At 39.1% G+C, this 22,440-nt stretch overlaps 1 protein-coding gene across 4 annotated transcripts in view; it reads right to left on the reverse strand.

Annotated features, from left to right (window-relative positions):
• The window catches only part of dmxl2 (Dmx-like 2), a 40,175-nt gene extending 28,544 nt beyond the window's left edge, over positions 1-11,631 (reverse strand). For all 4 annotated transcript variants that reach the window (XM_085349459.1, XM_085349450.1, XM_085349475.1 and 1 more), the window contains exons 1-5: positions 11,314-11,631; positions 2,709-2,834; positions 2,373-2,444; positions 2,173-2,251; positions 1,852-1,996 (exon numbers count right to left, since the gene is read on the reverse strand). In XM_085349459.1, coding sequence (XP_085205585.1) covers positions 1,852-1,996; positions 2,173-2,251; positions 2,373-2,444; positions 2,709-2,834; positions 11,314-11,400 — 509 coding nt within the window. In that variant the 5' untranslated portion in view covers positions 11,401-11,631. The remainder of the gene's footprint in view (positions 1-1,851; positions 1,997-2,172; positions 2,252-2,372; positions 2,445-2,708; positions 2,835-11,313) is intronic.
• Positions 11,632-22,440: the final 10,809 nt, after the last annotated feature.

Below are 22,440 nucleotides of genomic sequence, written 5' to 3' on the forward strand. Positions count from 1 at the left end.
AGAAAAGGAAAAAGAAACAAAAACAATATCAGCTATTAAGGTTTCTCATGTGATGCCAAACACATTCCTCAAGAGCTGTTCACCACGTTGGACATAATGCAATCAATGGTTGTTAGGCAATAAGATTCTCAACTGGCAGGAAATAGAAGCTCCATCAGATTGAAAGCTCTCGTTGAGTGAAATCCGTCACAAAGAAAGTGCTATAGCAAAACGTCACTGAGCAGTCTATAGCAGCGGTCCCCAACCTTTTTTGCGCCACGGGCCAGTTTATGCCCGAAAATATTTTCACGGACTTGCCTTTAAGGTGTTGTGGATAAATACAACAAAATAAAACTAATACCAGTACCGAAAAAAATATTTATTCATAACACACGTGAAAAGACCCAGGAAAACAGAGTTAACGATGAAAACGATAACAAAATAACGCTGAAAACCGATAAAAACCCTGAAAACCTGAGCCTCAACTCTCGCGGCCCGGTACCAAACGACTCACAGACCGGTACCGGTCCGAGGCCCGGGGGTTGGGGGACCGCTGGTCTATAGGACTGCAACTGTAACTGAGAGCTTCAGCCATTATTTTCCCCAGCAACCACTTCCAACCTTCTGGGAAATACTCGTTTCCCCCCCTTTGCACAGGTGTTTGCCAGATGGTCAAGGATCGATCTCTATTCCTGTGTGAGTGGGGTTTTATTCACCTGCTCCTACACTGTCACCATAATTTTCACACGTTCAACGCAGCAAAAAGTTAACCTCACATGGTTAGTGGTCAAGCGTCAGCAAAACCCTTAACATCCACTTCTCCATGGAAACAGTCTGTTTCTTTGTGCACAAGGTACTGTTGGTCGCAACCATTTCGTAGTTTTCTGTTAGTCATCATATGACAGTAACAGATGTGGTTTCATATGTCTGTGTCTACTCACACAGCTTAAGGCGTGAGAGCGGCACTGCCTGCTGACTCAGAAGACTAGTCTTCGTGTAAGGCCAGATGTGTTTGATAATCAGTAACTGACTGTAGGTTTTATGAGGGAAAGGGAAGATTACAGAATGTATTCTGCACAATGAAGTGATTAACTCTTCACTGCATAAGAGAAAATGACCAAAAAACGTTTACTTCCAAAGTAATAGTGAAAAAATAATGTATGCAAAATATTCAGCTGTTGCCTCAAAGGTACACAAACTAGAATAACTGCCTTGTTGCAGCCGACATCCATGTCTGGGCATGCTCATCATATTACACTGTGTGTTGTAAAGTGTTTTTGAAGAACATGATGGTCTGTGAACATTTGTGTGTGTGTGTTATATATATATATATATATATATATATATATATATTTTTTTTTAAAATTTTATTTCTGTTTAATGTTATCATCGATGACGATTTAATTCAGTTACGACCAGAAAGGGTTTTTTTGTGACCTTTGACAAACAAAATCTAATCAGTTCCTTCCTGTTTAGATTGGTGCCAAATTTGAAGAAAATCCCTTTCTGCATTTGAGTGTTATCATGTTTAAAAGGATGGGGCAGGTAGACAGACACAGAACCCAAAAATATAATACCTTTTCAGTGCAGAGGTCTAAAAATCCACCTCAACTTTCTCAAAACGGATTTTAAATAATTTCTAGATTCCACTTAAAATTAGACAAACTTGGCTGAAGAAAACATCTTCAATTCCACAAAAAGAGATAAGAGGAGGTGGGGAAAAAGTATCTGGTCTGTTCAACACTTAATTTACTGGTTAGTTAAATGTCAAGGTATTTATCCTAAAACGGTAGCTTTGTAAGGCGCATCACCCTGACGCAGCGAGTTTTGTTTTTTAATAAAACAGTATATAGAATGTAAGCCAAAACGCACTTGCACTGCCAGACACAGTTCCAGTCACTGAGGACAGGGTGGGGCTTGTCGTCAATCATCTGCCCATCCTCCTCCTCAATCAGGGCATCCGTCAGTGGAGGTGCCCACAGCTGGAGTCGCTCGGTTGCTGCTAGGATACGGTTCCCTGAGGACACAAAAGCACTGTGTTACACACCTCATGTCCCACGTTGACTACTACACTACGCAGAGCCACATACAAACTGTGACTCTTACATAATGCACATGCTGTTTCAGCCAAATCAAAGGGTGGTAGGAGAAGGAGCTGCCTTTATCTGGTAATCATAGAAAGCATTTGTGTACCTTGTGGGTCCCAGGCCAGGTTGTAGGTGATGGCATCAAGGAAGAACTGTCCTGTCTTTTGCCACTGATAGTTAAGCTGCTGTTAGTGGTAGGAGAGCGACACACACCATGCAGTGTTAGTGGAACAAAGGTGTAATTAAATCTGCTACAAACTGATTTAAATCCTTAAATCTGCCTAAAAAGCTGGCGCTGGTACTCACCTTGTGGCGTTTATTTGGGTTGATAGAAAGAGGTTCAAAGATGCAGACTGTGTTTCCATAGGATGCAGCAATCTAAAAATAAAGAGCTGTGTTCATCATCACAACATTACTCACCCCATCAGTGCTTTTGCACAGTCACTCCCACAGGAAAAAGGAAGGTGTGGTGTGGTGCAGTATAGCGAAATGGCAAAGGAAGACGAGAAGTTGAAGACAAATGCAAACGAGGAAAAATGTACCTCTTTCCACTCAGCATAATTGATAAAATCTTTTAGCCACAGGACAAAAAAAACTAAAGCTGTGTGTGGGAGTGTGTCTCTGTGAGCATTTAACACTTACCCTGCCAAGCTGGTGGGAGCACTCCACACAGCCCACCTGTATGTTTCCATTTTGAGCTCCCGGGATAATCTGAACACACTCAAAGTCACTAGCCAAGATCACTACGTCGCATCCTGAGCCATAGGCCTGAAAATACCAGAGTATAGGAAAAACAAAATCACATTTTAAGTCATTCAACAAATGTAATCAAGACACTGAGATTTAAAATTACAATAATTGCAAAATGTGTCTGGAAGCTGGAGATCATTCTATATGCAAATCTTTTCACTATGCTATTTTTACTACTTCAAATATTTATATGACTTGATTTTAACTACATGGACAATATATAGCCAAGCATATACAATATCTGCAAAAGCTGTGTCAATCACATGAGGCATGAAAGAACAGCTCAACAATTGGAAAGAGGCGTCTACAGGAAATTACATTCGTAGCTGAATGGTGGGGAGAAAGAATAACAACAGCGTGACTCTGCAGTCGCTGAAACAACCTCCTGATCTGTTTCTATTACACGCCGATATTGGTCATTTTTGGTTTTACCATTTATCACACTGAAAAAAATTTATTTTCCTGAAAATAAAGTGCATACACAGGACTGATCAGCCACTGCAATCATAATATCATTTAATGCACATGTGTGGTGATTTTATAGCACTATAGCATGATTTCACATGATTTATTGAAAACAGCTTTTGTGAACATCATTCTCATGTGGCACTGAATGAAAAACTGAGCCTTTAACAGCACATGTGACACTGCATCTGAACGACCTGAGCCTTGCCAATGCAGGATTTTTAAGACCAATGTTTGGGGATTTAAAAAGCTAATATTTTGGTACTGGTCAACATTTTGTTTTCCTTTTTAGATACATGAAACATATTCCCGACATTTGTTGGCTAGTTATTTACTAGTTTATGCTCTGCCTGACTGCGCTTAGAACAGCTGCTTGTTGTTTTTGTTGCATTCAGCGCTGTTGCAAACAGGAAGGTTGCAGAGTGCCCTCTGGTGGACAAATCTCCACATATTCGAAGGGTGTTTCTCCCATCTCTCATTTAATTTTCATTTGTCAGCAGCTATAAATGCCAATACTGATTGAACTGAAAGTAGCTAATATCATCCCGCCAATAAATCAATCAGGCTCTAAAACAGAAAAGCATATGAGGCACATATCCCCAGCATCTAAGATAGTCTAAGACACATTTTGTGGATCATATTTCACACAATATTTAAAGAAAACTGATAAACATTGATGAGACAAAAATTTCACTGATCACATTCACCATTATATGCATGCTATCGCACTGCCGAATAACTGCTGTAAGACTAGTTTTAGTTACTTCTCATACAAATCAAATAAAACCAATTCCAGACAAGTTCCTTTCCACCTGCAATACTTAACCATGGGAGGATATCCATGGTGTAAAGTCCATACAGTGTGCATTTTTTGTTTCCTTTTCAGTTTTGCTGAACAGACAAACGTTCATAAACAAAACTTCTGCTTTCGCTCTCATCTTGGCAGATGAACAAGGGCGAGCCACAAAACTAAGTAATATTACATTGTAACTGTCACACTTTCAGTCTCATTCATAAATAAAACCAAAGAGGAGCTTAAAAAGTTAAATTAAATGTTCAAAATATTTACATTTTGTGTTTTAGACAGTGCATGAGCAACAGTCTAGCAGCAAGGATTTTTATACACTTGTGCAGACCCGGTGTAATACCTACAATATAAAGATTTGGAACATCGACTGGAAGGTAAATTGATATGATGCTGATTGCCAGCAGCTGGCATACATGAGCAGAATGACAGCGGCACCTAGGACACCAGCAAACTGGTCTCACAGCAGCAGTACAGTCAGGATGACGGCTTGTGTCTTTCATTATTCAGGAGAACAGGAGGAGACGCTGAGAACCACTAGGTCACACAAAACACGCTATAGCTAGTTATATAACACTGAGTGACGATCAGGGGATGAAGTTCTAGTGAAAACTGTCATAGGACCATACTTGAAATACTATAATTTAAAATGTGAGTGACACGTAGAAAGGAATAAGGGAGGTGCAGTGTGTACTTCATTCTTACTGCGACACTTCCCTCTGAACATTACAGCTGGAATTAAAAGCGGTCACTGTCACGCGCTGTCTAGGACTGCTTTGCACCCTCACATTCACATTTAGACACAACAGGACCTGGAGCTAGTGAGCTTAAATATACCCAAGTTAAAGAGGGTGACCCATCGTTGTTGTTTTTTTAAATCATCCTCAAATCCACATAGAGGGTTGGCATACAAAGGACTGCATTTTTTAGTAATAGAAATTTAATTCTGATATTCATGGTAAAAAAGCCAACACTTGATGCATTTTAATATAGAGTACTAAGCAAATAATATTTTTGTTATATATGGTGCTTTGTACTGCTTTGTGATTGTGTAGTGTGATAGTCTGTGTGGAAAGACACTATTAAAACATGGCGTTAGCACATCATACAAGATTAATAATCATCGCAGTGTGTGCTCAGCTTTCAAAGCTTATCCACATGCTATTGCTAACTGACAACTGATGCACTGCCAAATATGATCCAGGTGGAACTTGGCTCTAGAGTATATAGAGCCAAATAGATGGTGTACCAAACAAAGGAATCATTCTGAATTGAATGTCCCACACTGGTTTGGGACAAATACATGTATCGTTACCCTATGACAAAGACTGGCACCGTGTAACAAACAGAGAGAAGATTTAAATGGATAAAAAACATAAAAATACAACAGTGTCACCATCATCAGGTAAGAGATTCTCGGTCAAATTATACCTCAGGTTTGTCTTTTATTTTGGTGTTTTTAAAGACTGAGATATTCCACGGTCACATCTAGACAATCACGTCTCCTGTCTATAGCATCTTTGGCCTCTGACAAGCATTACCTCTGATCTGTCTGCACGGCATTATTCGTGTGCAGAAGGGAAAGGATATTAGAGAGGCAGGGAGACAGATTCTAAGATTAAAGTAGATCAACTAAGAGATGTGAAACACTATGACTTAGTCAACAGTACATTTATTTAAATGGCAGTCTATTGCAAACACCACCGTTTGCTGAAAAGTCTAATCAATGTAATGCCCAGCTAACTTTTAGGATAGTAATTTGATTCAGTAAAAGATTAAATTAGGCGGCCACTGATTGTGTCTGAATATATTTGGATCATCACACTCAAGTATCTACAGCTTCTAAATCCACCGACTTAACGAGTGTGACCCTGATGGAGCTGCATTTCTTCCCTGTCAGACATATAAGCTGCTTATATGAAGAATGTTGCCGCCAATGGATAAATATCGTCTGTCTACTGACGAAAGAGCTGCAATCAAGCAAAGAAACAATAAACTGTCAGTTTTCTGTTAAATACAAACTAGAGCTGGGCGATATAAGATTTTTTCATATCACGATATGTTTTTTTTTTTTCATTTCAGGCGATAACGATATCTATCACGATATAAGCCAAATAACTATATTTGTAAGATTTAAATGTGCCGTTGCTCACAAGTAAAATGTGAAATAATCAGCAGCTTGTTTTTATTTAAATATTTATTTCCCATAATACGTTCAACAGGGTAGATGTACTTAAGGAACATGAGACTTTTTCAGATAAATAAAGGCAAATATTGCAAACTACACAAAAGGCAGCCGCTAAAGCGTTTAAGTTTCAAAATAGAACAAACAAAACAGACTAAATTGTCAATTCCACTTAGAAACAAAATATTAATTCTAAAAATAAATCTTAGTTTGTTTTACAGAAGAACAGACAAAACTGACTAACTTTTGTCAATATCAAATAAACTGAGAACTAAAAGGAAATTCTCAATCTCTCCTTGTTGTATAGCTGAGCTTTTCAAACAGTTTTAACAGTTACTTTAGTCTGACAAAAGCCGAATGACGAATTAGCGCTTCCAGTCAGAGACTGAGGCTACGTCCACATGTACACGGGTATTTTTGAAAACGGAGATTTTCCGTTTCCGTTTTAAAAAATAATCCCGTCCACACATAAAGGCAGAAATGAAGGAAAACGCTGCTATGAACATGCCAAAGCAGCAGGTGGCGCTAGATTCCTAACCGTGCAGAAAGGTTGGCCAATCAGAAGTCTAGAAGCCTCGGTGGGAAAAAGTAAACAAAGCTGGGGCATAGAAGCAGAACCGAGTCGTATGTGTGGAGGGACAGTAACTGTGTGTATATGTAAGCATTTAAACACTGCAGAGAGTACAATTAACAGTAACAGTATTGTAGAAATTCATTTCACCGAAACAATAACGTGGCGCACAGTGTGACGTCAAAAAATGCGCACACCTTTGACGCTGCGTTTTCTCCGTTTTTCTAGTCCACACGTAAATACAAAAACTGAGTTTTTAAAAATCTTCGTTTTCAGTGACGAAAAACGCCGTTTACGTGTGGACGAAAGGTGCAAACGCATAGAAAAATCTGCGTTTTCAAAAATACCCGGGTACGTGTGGACGTAGCGCATGCACCAGTTTATTGTATTTCCAGACTTGCTTTCGGCACAATTTACAGTGCACGCTACTCTGTTTTTTGTCAGACTTGAAATAGCCGAAATAACTTCACACTACGGAACTTCTATGGCTCTTCCGTTCGACAATCTCTCCGGCATTGGAACCATCATCTGTTTTCTCTTCGGTCACGCTCGGTTGATTTTTCTAGTCGGCACACTCATTTCCTCCATTACCCGGGCGGTACGGTGGCTGGCTGCTTCCCAAACAAATACACATGTGCGGCTTGGCACTTGTGCTGTACGTAACAAGTCACGTGACGTGACGCTGCGGCTGTGATTGGTTCGGCTCTGCGCTACTTAATTTGGATTGGTTGTTTTTTTTTTTTTTGTTTGTTTTTTTTTTAAAGAGGACAAGAGCGGCGAGGTCTATCGCGATAGTTTAATTTTTCTATCGAGAAAAAGTTATACCGCGATACATATCGTTATCGTTCTATCGCCCAGCTCTAATACAAACTATGTATTTTTGAGCACTATCTACTTGAGAGTAGGGCTGCACGATTAATCGTTAGAAAATCGCGATGTCGATTCATACTTATGTGCGATCTCATTTCCAAATGACAACGATTTAAAAAAGAAAAAAAAAAGAAAAAAAAAATGACGAAGATGCCGATTGTACCGAATTTTGATCCGGGACGTAATCTGCATGAAAACAAGCGCTCACTCTTCCTGCTCAACAAATGACAAGGGCGGAGCCTTATACCACGTGATACAGAAGCTGTGCCATGTGATGCTAAAATTAGCAGGGAAAAAAATAACGGAGAGCACGTCAGGGATGACGAGAAAGTGACAGGAGAAAATCCGTCCCGGTCAACCACCCAAACATCAATAACGGGACCCTTATACAGTGCTTCCCTATACCCGTCGAACTCCCGCAGGCACAAAGAAATTACAGAGGCTATCACTTATCACCTGACCAAAGATATGGCTCCCATCAACACTGTGCAAAACGAGGGATTTAGGAAAATGATCAACACCCTAGACAAACGCTACACAGTGCTGTCCCGCAACTATTTTTCTATTGTTGCACTACCTGCTCTATACACGCAGTGTCGAGCAACGGTGGAGACGGAATTTCAAGCAGTACAACATTTTGCGGCAACAACAAAACGTGAGACATTAGTTGTTTTTATGTTTATTTATTGTTTTTATGTTCACTTTCAACTGTTACGAAGTTGATGTGCAGTTAATAAGTGCAATAAATATTTATACTGGAAAAGAAAATCGTGAGAGAATCGTGATCTCAATTCTAAGCCAAAAAATCGTGATTCTCATGAAAGACAGCGCAGGTATCTATAACATGTGTTATTACTGATAAGAGCTAAAGAAACGAGGGACATTTTGCCAGTCTCATTTTAAATGCTATTTGCATAATGACAGAGAGGTATTTGTTAATGTCTTTTAAAATAAAGGAGTGAATGTAATTGTGTTCTGTGGTAATGAAAGTAGATATGAGGAACAAAGTGAGAGATCACTTCTGCCTTCATTACATCAAATGCCACTTTTACATAATCACGTGATCATGTTCCAAAGCCCCAGCTGCTACCATCTGTGGCATATTTGTGCAAGCTAGCAGGACTTACAGTAAACATAAAAAGCTTTTGGTGCATTGTTTTCTTTAAAGGATTGATCAATTCTGACTTGCAGTAACCTGGTAAGTCTATCAGTCTGTAAGATGTTAACCCTTGCGAATTGTATGGCACAGACCTGTACTTTGACTCTTCCACTTATAGTCACATGGCATGGTCTTTACTGTTCTCTGCAGCAAGATTGCAAGAAAACAATGAATGTTTTAATGCCAAATACAACATCTAGATTCAATCATTCTTCATTCTCTCAGGTAGTCATAGCATATTCAACTGAATCAATGTAGCCAGCCAGGCAGGTTGCTTTTAGAACAACAGGGGACCTGTTTTAGTGACACTTTTTCTTCATAGATACATAATTAACAAACATTTTTTGGCCAAGATTTATGTAATCTTAGACAATCCTATCCATCTTTGATCAATGTGCAGCACCTTCTTCTATTGCAGTAACTATAAGAACATTTTCAGAAATATGGAGCTTTGGGAGGGAGTACGTGCTCCTCCTCTCCTTGTGCTTAGTTTACAGATGTATTCTATTTTTAGCAGATCACACATCTGCAGATCTGCATATCAAACCCACTAGGCTTTTTACAGATATTAAGACACCGACTAAGGCTTAAGAATCACTTTAATAGACATGAAAATGATCTTTCTAACCAAACTTTACAGCTGTGTGTTAGCCACAGTTAACGACAGAAAAAACAACACGTGATTATTAAAAATCTGCCAATATTATATTTTTAAATATGTACTGTTCCCTTTAATTCCGACTTATAGATCAAACTGTTCTGGTTTCTCAGCACATAACCACCATCTATCAGGCCACTGCACAGAGAGAAGGCAACATCTCTGTTTTTCACTTTCCAACTCTATTTAAAAATATCTCTTCTGATTTCTGTCAATATGTCAATGCTGATAGTTTAGAATGAAACACTGCAGACGCCATGCTGAAGCTGGTGCCCTCATGGCTGCTCTAGATTAGATATGTACGTATGTGTTCGTGCGTTTTGTCAGGATCTGGCCTCCGAGCCCTAAGGGTCAGTGGGAGTGTAAATGTGTTTGCTGGACATGAAGCCCAGTGCTCTTCAAATACCCTCTCAGACACTGAAAGAAAACACCAGGCACAGAAACTGGGCCCTTTCGGCAAAGCGATATGCAATGCTTTAGCTTCAAAATCATCTTTGTCCTTTGCTGTAGCGCATATTTGAGGATACTGAAAGACGCAATGACAAAACACCACCTCATTAATAGGCAACAGGAACAAGCCCAGATCTGGCAGCTGTAATAAGCCAAAATAAAGTACATTCATCAGGCTATCAGTAAAGTCATCATTCCTCTTCTGCTATCGATTCAACACCAACACAGAGAGCAACAGTTTTGGATTCTGCTGCACGTTTACTTCAGCCTGTCAATTTGTTGGGGGTGAAAGATGACTGTGTACTGTGACATTACAGATTCTTGCCATGTCCTGTAGCACAAAGCGAAATATTGACTTGTCTATGTATTCGGGGTCGACTTGAGATAGATCTTAACATATCTTTAACACACAACACGCAACAGAGGCAGACTCAGCTCAAGATAATAGCGTTTGATCAAGATGCCTAAAAACCCATCAAGTCTATGTGACTGATGTCCGACTGCCCCATCTAAAACTGTAAACCTCTAAAGAACATCAAACACTTGGTCATGAAAAATGTAACTCATTTATAAGTCAAAGCAATGGCAAATGTCTTCTGATTATGCTCTTCCCCAGTGACAAAACACGGCCATTCAGCCGCCTAACTCATGTATCCATATAAGGCTCTCTACGTCACGGCTGGCGCAGCTGATGCCAGGATGACAGCGAGCTAACGATCTGTGAGGAGGATTTAACGCCAAATGGGAGCAAGCTAAGCTAGTTCTGCAAACACACCAAACACAGCGTTTTCCTTCTGTGAAGGTGCGCAACGTCGTCAAACCCTGACACACAAGTCGCCCCTAATCTGCACTGCAAACGAATTTCACCGGCGCGTATCCCACTGCAAATATTTGCCAATAAATGTTATGGCTGCGCAAAGGGATTCCCTTGCAGTAATTCTAATGTTACGAGATGCAGCTAAAGGTCATTTGAGTGGCTGTTTTAAAATTTCTTGGGGAGAATAATGTCAAAAACCTTCACGTAAATAGCTAATGCAAACACCGCAGCGGATCATGTACTCGTGGGGTCCTGCTTATCGGTGACTGACTGTCACGGTAAATTAAAAAAGGAGCTCGTGACACGGATGCCCCGCGTAGTCTCAACCCACTGTTTGTGAATCACTCGGTGCGGCAGTTTGGCTAGCACACTACCCGGCTAGCCAGTGATTTAGCTCGCTAGCCAGCCCGTTTACAGCCAATATAACGCTGGTTAGCTAACTACCCAGCTAGCTAACTTAGTCGCTAGCTTCAATGGGTGTCATCTTTGAGCAAACAATATCAAAATAAAATCTTACCGTGAACTGAATGTCGTTCACACTTCCCACCGAATAGCAGCAATCTCCTGGGTTCACAGCTCCCGTCAGCACCTGGTGCAGATGCATTTTCCTTTTATTTTAGCAGCAGACGGGCTCTCTTTTTTCTAATTATTTATAACGAGTCCACCCTTTCGGTTTCTCCATCTAGCAGCAGAGACTGGGAATTCCATCATTAACATTAACGTCGTCCTCCACAAACGGTGTTGTTGCGGAGAACCTGACTTGGACTTGAATAAATAAATTTTATCAGGTCCTGACATTTCCTGCTGTCAACACCATCCCGACGATTAATCGTGAGAGCCGAGGCAGCGGGATCTCTGCAGCGATCCTGACATGCGCATTCACAGCGTTGTCCAGGCACGACTGAAAAGCCCTAGATAGCTCAACCTAGACTGGAAATCTTTACTGCTGGATATGTGTGCGAGGCATCACTGGGCGTATTTCTCACTGAGAAAGGTGTGTGCTTAAGCCCTCCTATCTATGTTATAGAATGACATAAAGTTCATATCAGTAATCAACTGTACTTTTATCTGTCATGTTGTTCAGCTGTTCTAGTAGCACTCTTCTGTATTTAAGGGACTCCATCTTTGTGGATTTCAATTTATTGCTTGTAAATGTAGGGTCCGGGGTCTAATTGAACGGGTTAAATCAAAAGTGGTAAAGGGTGGGTTTTAATTTAGACAATATGATGTGTATACTGCGGACAGAAAACATTTAAAATACAACAGTGAGGGCATTTTATAACTGATCAGACACACATTCATAGAGCTCTGTGGCTCTTCTCCTTTGTGGTTCGCCACTGCCAGCTGAAAGAAGGTGGCTAAGATTGCAGACATACTGGTTACGGTTAGTTAGTTAGTTTCTTTTAGGATGCATGTGGCACAATGTTTCAGTGAAACTCCTGCTTTTTCTTTAGAGAAAAGCTAATAAATCTAGAGATGATCCAAACGGAGACTTTTCCTGTTTAATTTCACTTCAGTTTTGTAAAATAATGTATTTGTCTTTTGGTCTCAATGTCACAAACAATTTCTTTAACATTAGAATTTCCAGTGTTGTACAAAAGTCTTGAGTCACACTTTATTTCATGATATTTTGCTTCCAATGAGCACACATCTTGCAATTTTCAAAGTGGTTTTGAGCAATAGTTCTTCACGTTTTCTCAAGGCCTTTCAATTTTTTTCTTTAGACTGCCTTTTCATGCATTTTCAGTCCAGTTTTTGTACCTGGGGTGTTAAACGCATGTTTGTTTGTTAAGCCACTGACCAATGGATCATTCAAGCATAAAAGAAGCACATAACCCACGGGATGAACCACTTTTGTGTTTGTTAAGAACCCATTTTAAATTGTATATTTAAGCAATTTGTTACTAGCAGCCTGTTGCAAAAGCTTCCAATTTTTTAGTTAAAGCTATGAAAAATACAACAGTTTGATATTATTTTGCACCAACAAGGTGATATTAACTGAAAAGCTGATAGTATGTATATGAACGAAGAAAAAACAGAATAAAATTTGCGCTGCCATTCAATGCCATCTGTAGGCATCTGATTGGCAGCACCTTCCTTTTTCAGCATATCAATGATCCCAAACACACCGCTGGTGCATTAAAATCATGCACACACAGAGAAACACTATCGGTTATGGATTTGCCTTCCCAGAGCGCAGACCTCAACATTATGAAGCAGTGTGGGATCATCTTGACAGAGAACAAAACAAAAGGCAGCCAACATCCAAAGAAGAGATTTGAATGTCCTTCAAAAAGCCTGGAGAACTACTCCTGAACACTAAAGAAATGACACAAAGGCTCGCCTGAGAGAGTTCAGGCTGTGCTGAAAAATAAAGGTGGTCCAATAACACTGTGGAAGCATAATATAAAATCAGTGAAGAAATGTTCTAATGAATAAAAAGATCACATGCAACTGTCCTGCCTCTTGTTTGTACTTTTTGGATTTTGAGACTCACTCAGGCACCATTTAACAGAGAACAAAGGGAGGTGAGCAAGACCTGACTGAGCTTCAGTGTAACTGTTCCACATCTGTTTATCTGCTCTAATTCATCTCACTGATGAGATTTAACAGAACGCATCAGCACAATGCTGTTTATCCTCTTTCCCCCTTAAACTCCCTTTTACATATCGGCTGTAACACTCTCCTTCATTGTTTGTAGAAAAATGATGTGAACGATCCGTGGGGGATGATATGCAACCTACCATCATGGCACTGGCCTAGTTATTTAAGCCACACTGACATCATCAAGCACGGCCTGCCTGCCAGCCACCATGACACACAGGACATCAGAACAGAATATTGTGAGGCAGAAGCCCAGAGAGAATGTGACACATACGCATAAACAGTGTCAACAACAATGGCGGGGCACACTCATCGTGTCGTATGTGTCTATCCATTTAGCATTTGGTGACTACCATTTTTTAAACTTCAAGTGTCAGACTTTACAGCTGTTCTGCGTTCATGGACTGGTCATAATGACTGATGATTAGCAATAGGTCCTACAAAGAACATAAGTCCTCCATCAAAAGAGTTACATTTACAGTTTAACCTTCAACATCAGGTTATAATTTACGCTGTCGTAATCTTGTGTAAATTAGAAACAAATTCACCAATGACTACCGTTACATAACCCAGAGTGCCATCCACGAGCTTTAAATCCTGTGAGACTTTACCAAAAATGCTCTCTTTTGTTTGTTTTTGAAATTTTTTAAGATTGCAGAGAGGAAGTGTGACTAAAACCTTGAGTGCATTCCTTCAGGATGAAGTCTCGATGAGTGACTGAAAAAGCAGTCTAACCTGTTTATACTAATGCACGTGTTTGCATCTTATTTTGAGATAATGGAAGATATCTGCTTTAGATTATTAGGAAAAAGGGAATTGGTACCAGATATGTTGTTCAGTGACTTTGGTTTGCAGGCCAAGAATACTGAGGTCTCTGAGACTCCACTGCTGCAGCACACTATGTGTGAAGATAAGAATGTATTTAGAGCAAAAAAGAAGGAATTGTGCAAGAATGTGTATAGTAGGTGTTTGACAGGGTGAGTAATAGGTACTGTATGTCTGAATATTGCAGGAGGGTTTAAAAAAAAAAAAAAATGAATATTGCAGGAGGGTTTGATGAAGGTTGATGCAGTGTTTCTAGTCCCTCCAGTACCACTAAGAGACACTACCTTGATCTACAGAGATGAAAATTAAGTGCATTATAGATTTTCTCATTTCATGGATGGCTGCTAGCTGGAGGGAGTTCCAATCTGGGTCTGAGGTGCAAGACATTCTGCTTCCCAGCACAAACATGTAATGGGGTTTCATCACCATTATATGTGATGGGAAGTAATAAAGAAAGAGTGTTCGATACATACTGTTAAAATAGCATGTGAATGTCTCAGCATTGCATCAAGAGGTGTGCAAATAATAACACTCTGTGTAGTTGTGAAGAACTAGCAGGTAGTAAATGGTTACAGAAATAAAGATTCACTGGATCTCGGAAATTGTGTTAATTCTGAATAAAACTTCAAGATACAAGATATAAAAAAGCAGCCAAGCCTGGACGCTGAGCCAGTCAACCTTCTGCATCCTTTGGTTCTATAGTCTGAGCTTCATCTGTGCTGCAATGAGACAAATATAGTGTGTTTACATGACCGCACAAAGTTATAATTTTTCTTTATTGAACCTGTTATACATTTACAACATATCCATTGGCAAGCTTTAAACTTTTTTTTTTTGGAGGGCAGTGACCTCATCCATGGTGTACTGGCCATGAATATCATATGCTTTACAACTGCAAACCGTAATATGGAACTCTCATGAAGATGTCACAGAGGATACCTATACTAATTTACAACTTCTTTTACAATGTTTATTCTTGAACTCTGCTAAAGCAGCTTTTCATGATTCACAGTTCAGAAATGATCCTTATTCACCTTTTACTAGGCCTCGGCACAGCCTCTCAGTTCATCATCTGCCTGAGACAAGCTATTCATTTCAGCCACCTTCCGCTTCCCTTTATGTCTGTTTCTTCTGATTTTCTCACCTCACTAGAATAGATTTGGACAGCAGTCAGGTTTGGCTTTTGTATTTTATTCTGATCTGGCTGTGAGGTGACCATACATCTGCTATCACTGACATCACACAGAGCCAAGGCCAGATAAATATAAAAAAGAAGAAAAAAACTGAGTCAGAGACAGATCAGAGATTTCTGAACTATGACTTTTTGGCTCACAGGAATTGCTTGGCACTCATTGACGGATTATTAGAAACCACGTGTGTATGAGCATATATGTAACAGAGCATGCATATGACATATAATTGGTAAAAACATAGCAGACTCATTCAATATGCTCCAGTGGTTACTTTAAGCCTTTAAATGTTACTTTAACCTCATTAAGGCTGCCTTTGGATTCATCTTCTGATGTGCGCCCACCATATTAATACCCTATTTTTAGATAATTTGTCAAAAGTTTGATTAAGCTCTCTTTTAGAGTACTTAAGAGTCCTGAAAATGAATTAATATTACACTCAAAATAAGTGATGGTGTTCTCCCGAATATGGATTAAAAAAAAGAAAAGAAAACAGTCATTAGATCAACCTGTTTAACTGCTTTTTAAACTTAAATAGCCAATCAGGTGGCATCGCATGGCAGAAACTCAGTGCATTTATTCATAAGATAAGATAACCTTTGTTAGTCCCACGTGTGGGAAATTTGTTAATGAAGACTGTTCTCCAGGTAAAATGCTTTGAATGCACATTTACACAACTAAATGGCTGGAAGATTCAACAAATCCCTTTAGTACGTGACACAAACAAAAGGAAGCATTTCTATAGACAAAGAAACCCCTCCACTTGGTTCGACCTGCTGATGTCATGTGTGACTTCATCAGGACTTTAAAATGAGTAAATGCTAGGCAGGCGTTTCCCCACACCTGACCCACATGAAGACTGAAAAGACAGAACAAAGTAAATATGAACAAATGACTTAATCTGTAACATAATAAAATATAAAGAAACATGTAACTGAGTATTTGCCTGAATTTGCAGAATGTTTGATTTGCCGGCAACAGAACGCTTACAAACCCGAGACAGTGAGTGCAACAATGTTACTCCACAAATAGTAAATCACAGCAAATAAATAGAAACAAAATAATGTGTATAATGTGCAAAAAAAAAAAAAAAAAAGGTCAACACATGGGACAAACGGAGAGCCTTGCAACTGCTCATCCACTTTGTCACACCTGTCCATCCCTTTATGACCACAATGTAAGCCATCTTCTGATGGCTGTTTTCAGCAGGTTAGTGCTCCATGTAAAGCTAACTTGTATTTGGTACATGGTGTCATACCTGGGGAATATTGTAAGTTGATAAAATTGTTTCCCTTACTCAAGTTTTAGTATTTGTAAAGAAATTCACCTGCTTTGGACTTTTAAAAAGACTATTATGTGTCTGGTATATGAGGAGCTTTAAATAAAATATCAGTTCCCTGTAAAACTGTGGGTTCTACAGGCCTCCAAGTCTGTTTTCAAAGATCAAACATGCAAATATTCGAGGAACTTAAAGCATCCATCATTCTATCTTAACTTGAGCTCCGCGTCTTAGAGTGCATATTGACAGAGCACAAGGGCCACATATTTGATGTGAAAAAACTGAAGGTCCCAGCTCAAACATGCTCAAATGTTGAGCAGAAAGTATTTTTTCTCTCCAAGAAGAGAAGTGTCGAAAAACTCTCCTACTTTTATTTATTGTTCTTCTTTTTTTTGGGAATAAAAAGTATAATAGTCACAAACCCATTACACCATATTTGTTTTCCAGCCTGCATTGTGAAAAAGATTTTTTTTTAAATCATCTATTGATCTATTATCTGTTAATATTTAGTATTTTTGTCCTTAGTTGGTGGTGACAGATTGTTTGAGCTTGAGACTGAAGGCTGAAAGTCAGGCTGTCTGACACTGGAGTGAGTTGAGTAGGCTGGGATTTGCAGAGCTCTGCTGTAGTGAGCTGGCAGGTGAGCCAATGGATTGTTGTCCTGAAACACAAAGAAGAAAATTACTTTGGATTTATGCAAAAATTACTGAAGACCAGAGAGTAGAAGGTCACCATCCTTAGCTTTACACAAATTTCCACACAGATATGACAAACTGGCAAGGGGTGGACAACCAGCTTGGGTTCAAGTGCTGCAGACCTTAATTGTGGATGGGTTTTACATGTGTAGACCAAATACACAGCAGATCAAGGTTGACTGCCACGCCCAGACCTATACACACAAATACATTCACAGGAGAAAATGGAAACACAAGGAAACAAAAGAACACTCAAGAGGAAAGAGTACTGTAAAAAAAGTAAACAATGTTTGAAAGTAGCACAAGACTCACTTCTTTTAGCTGAAGAAATAATTGATAAAATCATATGGTACATGAGCAACATGTGTGCAGGTCTGCTCTTTATGTTTTTCACATTAGAAGACCTGGTGAACTTGTACTATTGTCTCCATCATATCTGCTTCAAATTGAGATTAAATCTAATTTAATGATTCGATTTAATGGCTGAAAATCAATGCTGCGTTCAAAAGGACAAGCTTCTTGTCAGCCCGCTCAGCACGAGCGCTAAAGGATACAGAATAAAGGAAAGATTTGGAATCAGGTCCTTAAAAGTTCAAATATCTAAGCTAGTCATGAACAGACATGTCCTACATACCTGCAGTCACAGATCCAGACATGCAATCTCTAAATTTCTGGCTTTCTCAACAGTTTCATTTACTGTAGCTGATGGTGTTCAGCACAACACGTTGCCAGTGACAACAGCTTTTAGTGATAAATTGTCAGGTAAAAGAAATTAAACACAGAATTTTAGAAAATTCAAAGAGCAAATGAAACGCTAGGAAACATTTATAGCACAGGAACTGAAGCAGTGGCAAAAACAACACAGAGTGACATCTTTTTGTTCTTAATCTGTCAGAGGGATTAATCCTATTGCAGATTTTTGTTTGTTGACATCAGTCAAAACTAAACAGTGAGGTAAGACAGTCTATTCACTGTAAGAAGATGTTCAAACAGCATACTGCAACATAAGACTAACTAAGAAAAACACGTTAAACCTTGATGTTAAGTACAGTTTTCTTGAAACCCGGACTCCTGATGGGGTCGGAGCCTTTTTTGTCCACTTTTTCAGAACCTTTCATGTGTGTGTGGGTGCATGGGTAACACGCACCCACACACACATTCAGTAGATTTTGAATCCCACGTTGACATGTAAGATATCATATCAATCAACGTGGTACAAAAACTTTAGGTTTTTTTCAGGAAATTCTGAATTTTATGAAAACTGGAAACAAATGATTTGGTTGCTGAAAAACAATAAAAAATAAGATAGAAAAATAAAACTACTGTAATACTACACTTATTACTCTGCATACCTTTGTAGATGCTGAATTGAGTGTTATATAAGATAAATGCTGCCCTCCTATAGCAGCAACATCTGTATTCATTTCTATGCTGTTTTCATTTTATTCTTGTGAAATGTGTTTGGTTTGTGTTGGACCTTGTAATGACAGGATAGCTTAGATTGTTAATGTTTCTTAAAAAACAGAAATATGCACTGCCACAGAAAGGTGGAAAATCCTGACGGATCCTCCTTAATCTCAGTGTTTGGTAACAGCACCACTCAATAAGGCAAAACTGCCACAGCAGCCATGGATTCTGGGTGAATAGATGACAATTTATTTTCTTTCTTTAGGGACAAATTAAAACCACACACAACAGTGTAATGTGGTTTTGTATTAGTGCTTCCTCATGCCCCTAGCCTCAGTAATTTTGTACTCCATATTTGATTTTGGAGTTACGCAGCTACACTGTAAGTGTCATTGCTTTCTATCTTCTGCTCCTCCTCTATCGCTTTCTCACACACGTCTTCGGCTCTCTGAGATTTCTGTGTCTGTAGCGATACTGAAGATTGATGACAGCTATTTCAGAGTATCGTCTATGTCTTTGACACCATCCCTGATTCTCTCTCTCGCTTTCTCTCCACACTTGTCTCACTCTCCCCTCCTCTTCCCACTCTTTAGAAGGTCAGCCTCTCTTACTGTGGTTAAACTAGTCCATCTGTCTCTCCTGCATTCCTGTCCAGGCAGCCTTGAGCCAACTGATGGATCTCTCGCAATTGCAGTTGTTTCAGGGATGAATCACTGTCTGTGCCAGTGTGTGTGTGTGTGTGTGTGTGTGTGTGTGTGTGTGTGTATAGACATAAAATTAATTATTTCCTTTCCTATTCACTGGTTTGAAATTCTGTCGAGGTCCTCCTGTGTTCAGTAGTATAAGTAAATGTGTGTACGTGTGGGTACACTCATCAGAGCATTTGTGTTATGAACTAACCTTTTTTCTCTAACAGGATTATCTGTTCCTTCATTTTAATGTCAATGAGCTTTACTTGGTCTTGCTATGTCTTTCTCTTTCATTCATGTCTGACTGTCTGCCGTTCCATTCTATTCTCAGCAAGCAAGCAATTAATTAATTATACACTTAATTATCTTATTTTACAGCTACTTATATGATAGATTTCAGAATGCATTCGTTTTTCAGACATGTTCTTCTATGCGATGCACAGCATATGACCAGAGCAGACCGGACTAGAGCAGATGGTGGGTGTGAGCAGCTTTGTGAGGTCACTCTTGAGTGTGAGGAGAAGATCAAGGGCTTGGCACACAAACACCCATGTGCACACAAACCCACACAATAGCAGACCATACTAATGTGTGTAATCTCAACAGAGTCGCAACAGGTTTGCAAATGACTGTGATAAACACTGATTAGTGAGGAGGAGAGAGGGTATGTGGAGAATGTCTTCATTACTATTTGTTTACACTGTCCATTTTACTTAATTAATGCATGTGCTTGAGATTGGTTTTACTGGAATATACTGGTACATGCCAATCTGCTAAGCTGCCCATCATACCTTATTTTTTGCATTTGGAAGCTTGCATATTATAATTTATTACATGTATTCAGAATGGTCTCTATATTTCAAAACTGTTCTAAATCCCTGGCTAGATCATAAAAAAGAGTGGCATGCATGTCTGGGATGTTGACAAAATCAGTGTGTAGTCACTTATTGGTATTCAGTTTGCATAGCAGGGTCAAAGGTTGGAGTCAAGCTGTGGCCACTGTGCATGAAGCTGGCTACCTATCAGCAAGCATGATTGAATCACAGAATGGGAAATGTGCATACGTGCGATCTGTAAGTGTCCTTTAACAGAGCTGTTTTTGTTAAACACCAAAGAGAAGTACACTGTGCAGCAATCAGAATTTTATTCAGTTTTGTTAGATCGCTCGAAATACTTTCAAATTGGGTTTCATAAAAAAGGGTCAGTGGCATTAATGGCCTACTGTGCATATAAAAGATTACTTTCCATTTCTGTAAATAGTGTACTCTCCCCTTTACAAAGGGAAACATTTTGTTAGTTTTAAAAAGATGCTTATTGGATGTCACCCAACAAGTATCATTCATATACGCTAAAGTGTTAATGTAACAGGATGGGTCAGAAGCAGAGGCATTCTAGTCTTCCAGCCAATGTTGTTGCAATCAAATGAAAACCTATAAAATCCAGTGAAAATGGACTTTAAACCTTTTGCCTCTGTAGAAATCAAAATCATTTTTATTTGTTGTTTCTGTCATGTTTAGATGAGATTATGTCAATGGACTGGTACTTGTATATGGTGCCTTTATACTCCATACGAGCATCATTCACAAACACACAAGTGATTATTTTATATGCTCTGTTGTCTCTGCTCACACTCACACTCACATTCAGTATCTTGTTTGACATGCAGGTTTGCTGGGATTTTGCCACCAGCCTTTCAATTAACAGTCACCTTGCTGTTCTTCTGAGCCACAGTGATAACCTAATGAATTTGCAGCATTGGTCATCTCACAGTTTTAATGTGTTTCACTCAGTAATTGTATAAAATATTTGTTTTCTAAAGTATTTTGCTTTACTGTGAGACTATTTATAGTATTGATGTCAAAACAAAGACTAGAGAAGGTTTATATTGCAATGTGTATTTTAAATATGTGGTTGTTACATGTCTCACAATATTTTAATTAATACTTGATTTCTTGAAATTTTGATCTCTTATTTTAGTCTAGCAAAAAAAACAACATTTATGCCTACCAACATCTAATAGAATAGAGAAGTATCTGGTATGACACCTGAAGGTTTTGGGTGCTTAATAAAAAATAACTGTAGCAAAGAATGTGGTATTTTGGAATCTATCCATCCATCTAAATGGTTATTCAACTTCTAAGCTTTTCATCGCACAGAAATAAGCGGTTTGTCATACTGTAATTACAAATATTAACCAGAAGAGGGCAGTGTTGACTGGAGAGAACAAATCTAGATGACCCTCAGAACTGAAGCAGCTTCTTGGGGAATACATTGCCTGAACACACTACACTATTTCCCTTATCTCAGTTGGTGGGTCTTGGCAAACACCAGCAGTTCTATCTGTAGTAACGGAAAGATGTCTGTGTCTCCATATGCGCATAAAAAAATGTTACTGCTACCAAATTAGTGCATAAAGTGCACAGCCATCTGTGTTTGTTTGCAATACATTTGCAGTGTGTATGTGCATCATACTTCCTTGCATGTATATATGTGACATAGATTTACACGTGTACTATTGGCAGACGGGTGAACCCCAGGAACAGAAGCCTATAGAGTGAGAGGAAATGATTATGCCACATGGTTCCACTATTGCGGCTGGGCAGCTCAACCCCTCCCTTCCCCCCAGCTTATGCAGGGCTCTGTTGGCTCAGCAACCTACAGTGAGATTATCAGAACTGTATCAAGACACAGACCAGTATGGTAAATAAAAAATGAACACACGGTAGACAATAAGATTAGGAAAGCTACCCCACCCAACAAAAAGTGTAGCTTAGAATTCAGAATCACAAAATTTTGCACATATTTCATGCTTGTTTACTATAAAGTAAAAGAAAATATAAAAACTAGATAACATTTAGGTTTTGATTTTGTCCAAATTACCCAGACATGACCTCCTACTGTTGGACATTCTGATTCATTAAGAGGGCACTAATCCAATCACATTACCTGTTTCAA

Source organism: Diplotaxodon limnothrissa, linkage group LG1 (assembly GCF_057381915.1).
Source record: "Diplotaxodon limnothrissa isolate DT_005_m linkage group LG1, D_limnothrissa_male_GT1.1, whole genome shotgun sequence".
NCBI lineage: Eukaryota > Metazoa > Chordata > Actinopteri > Cichliformes > Cichlidae > Diplotaxodon > Diplotaxodon limnothrissa.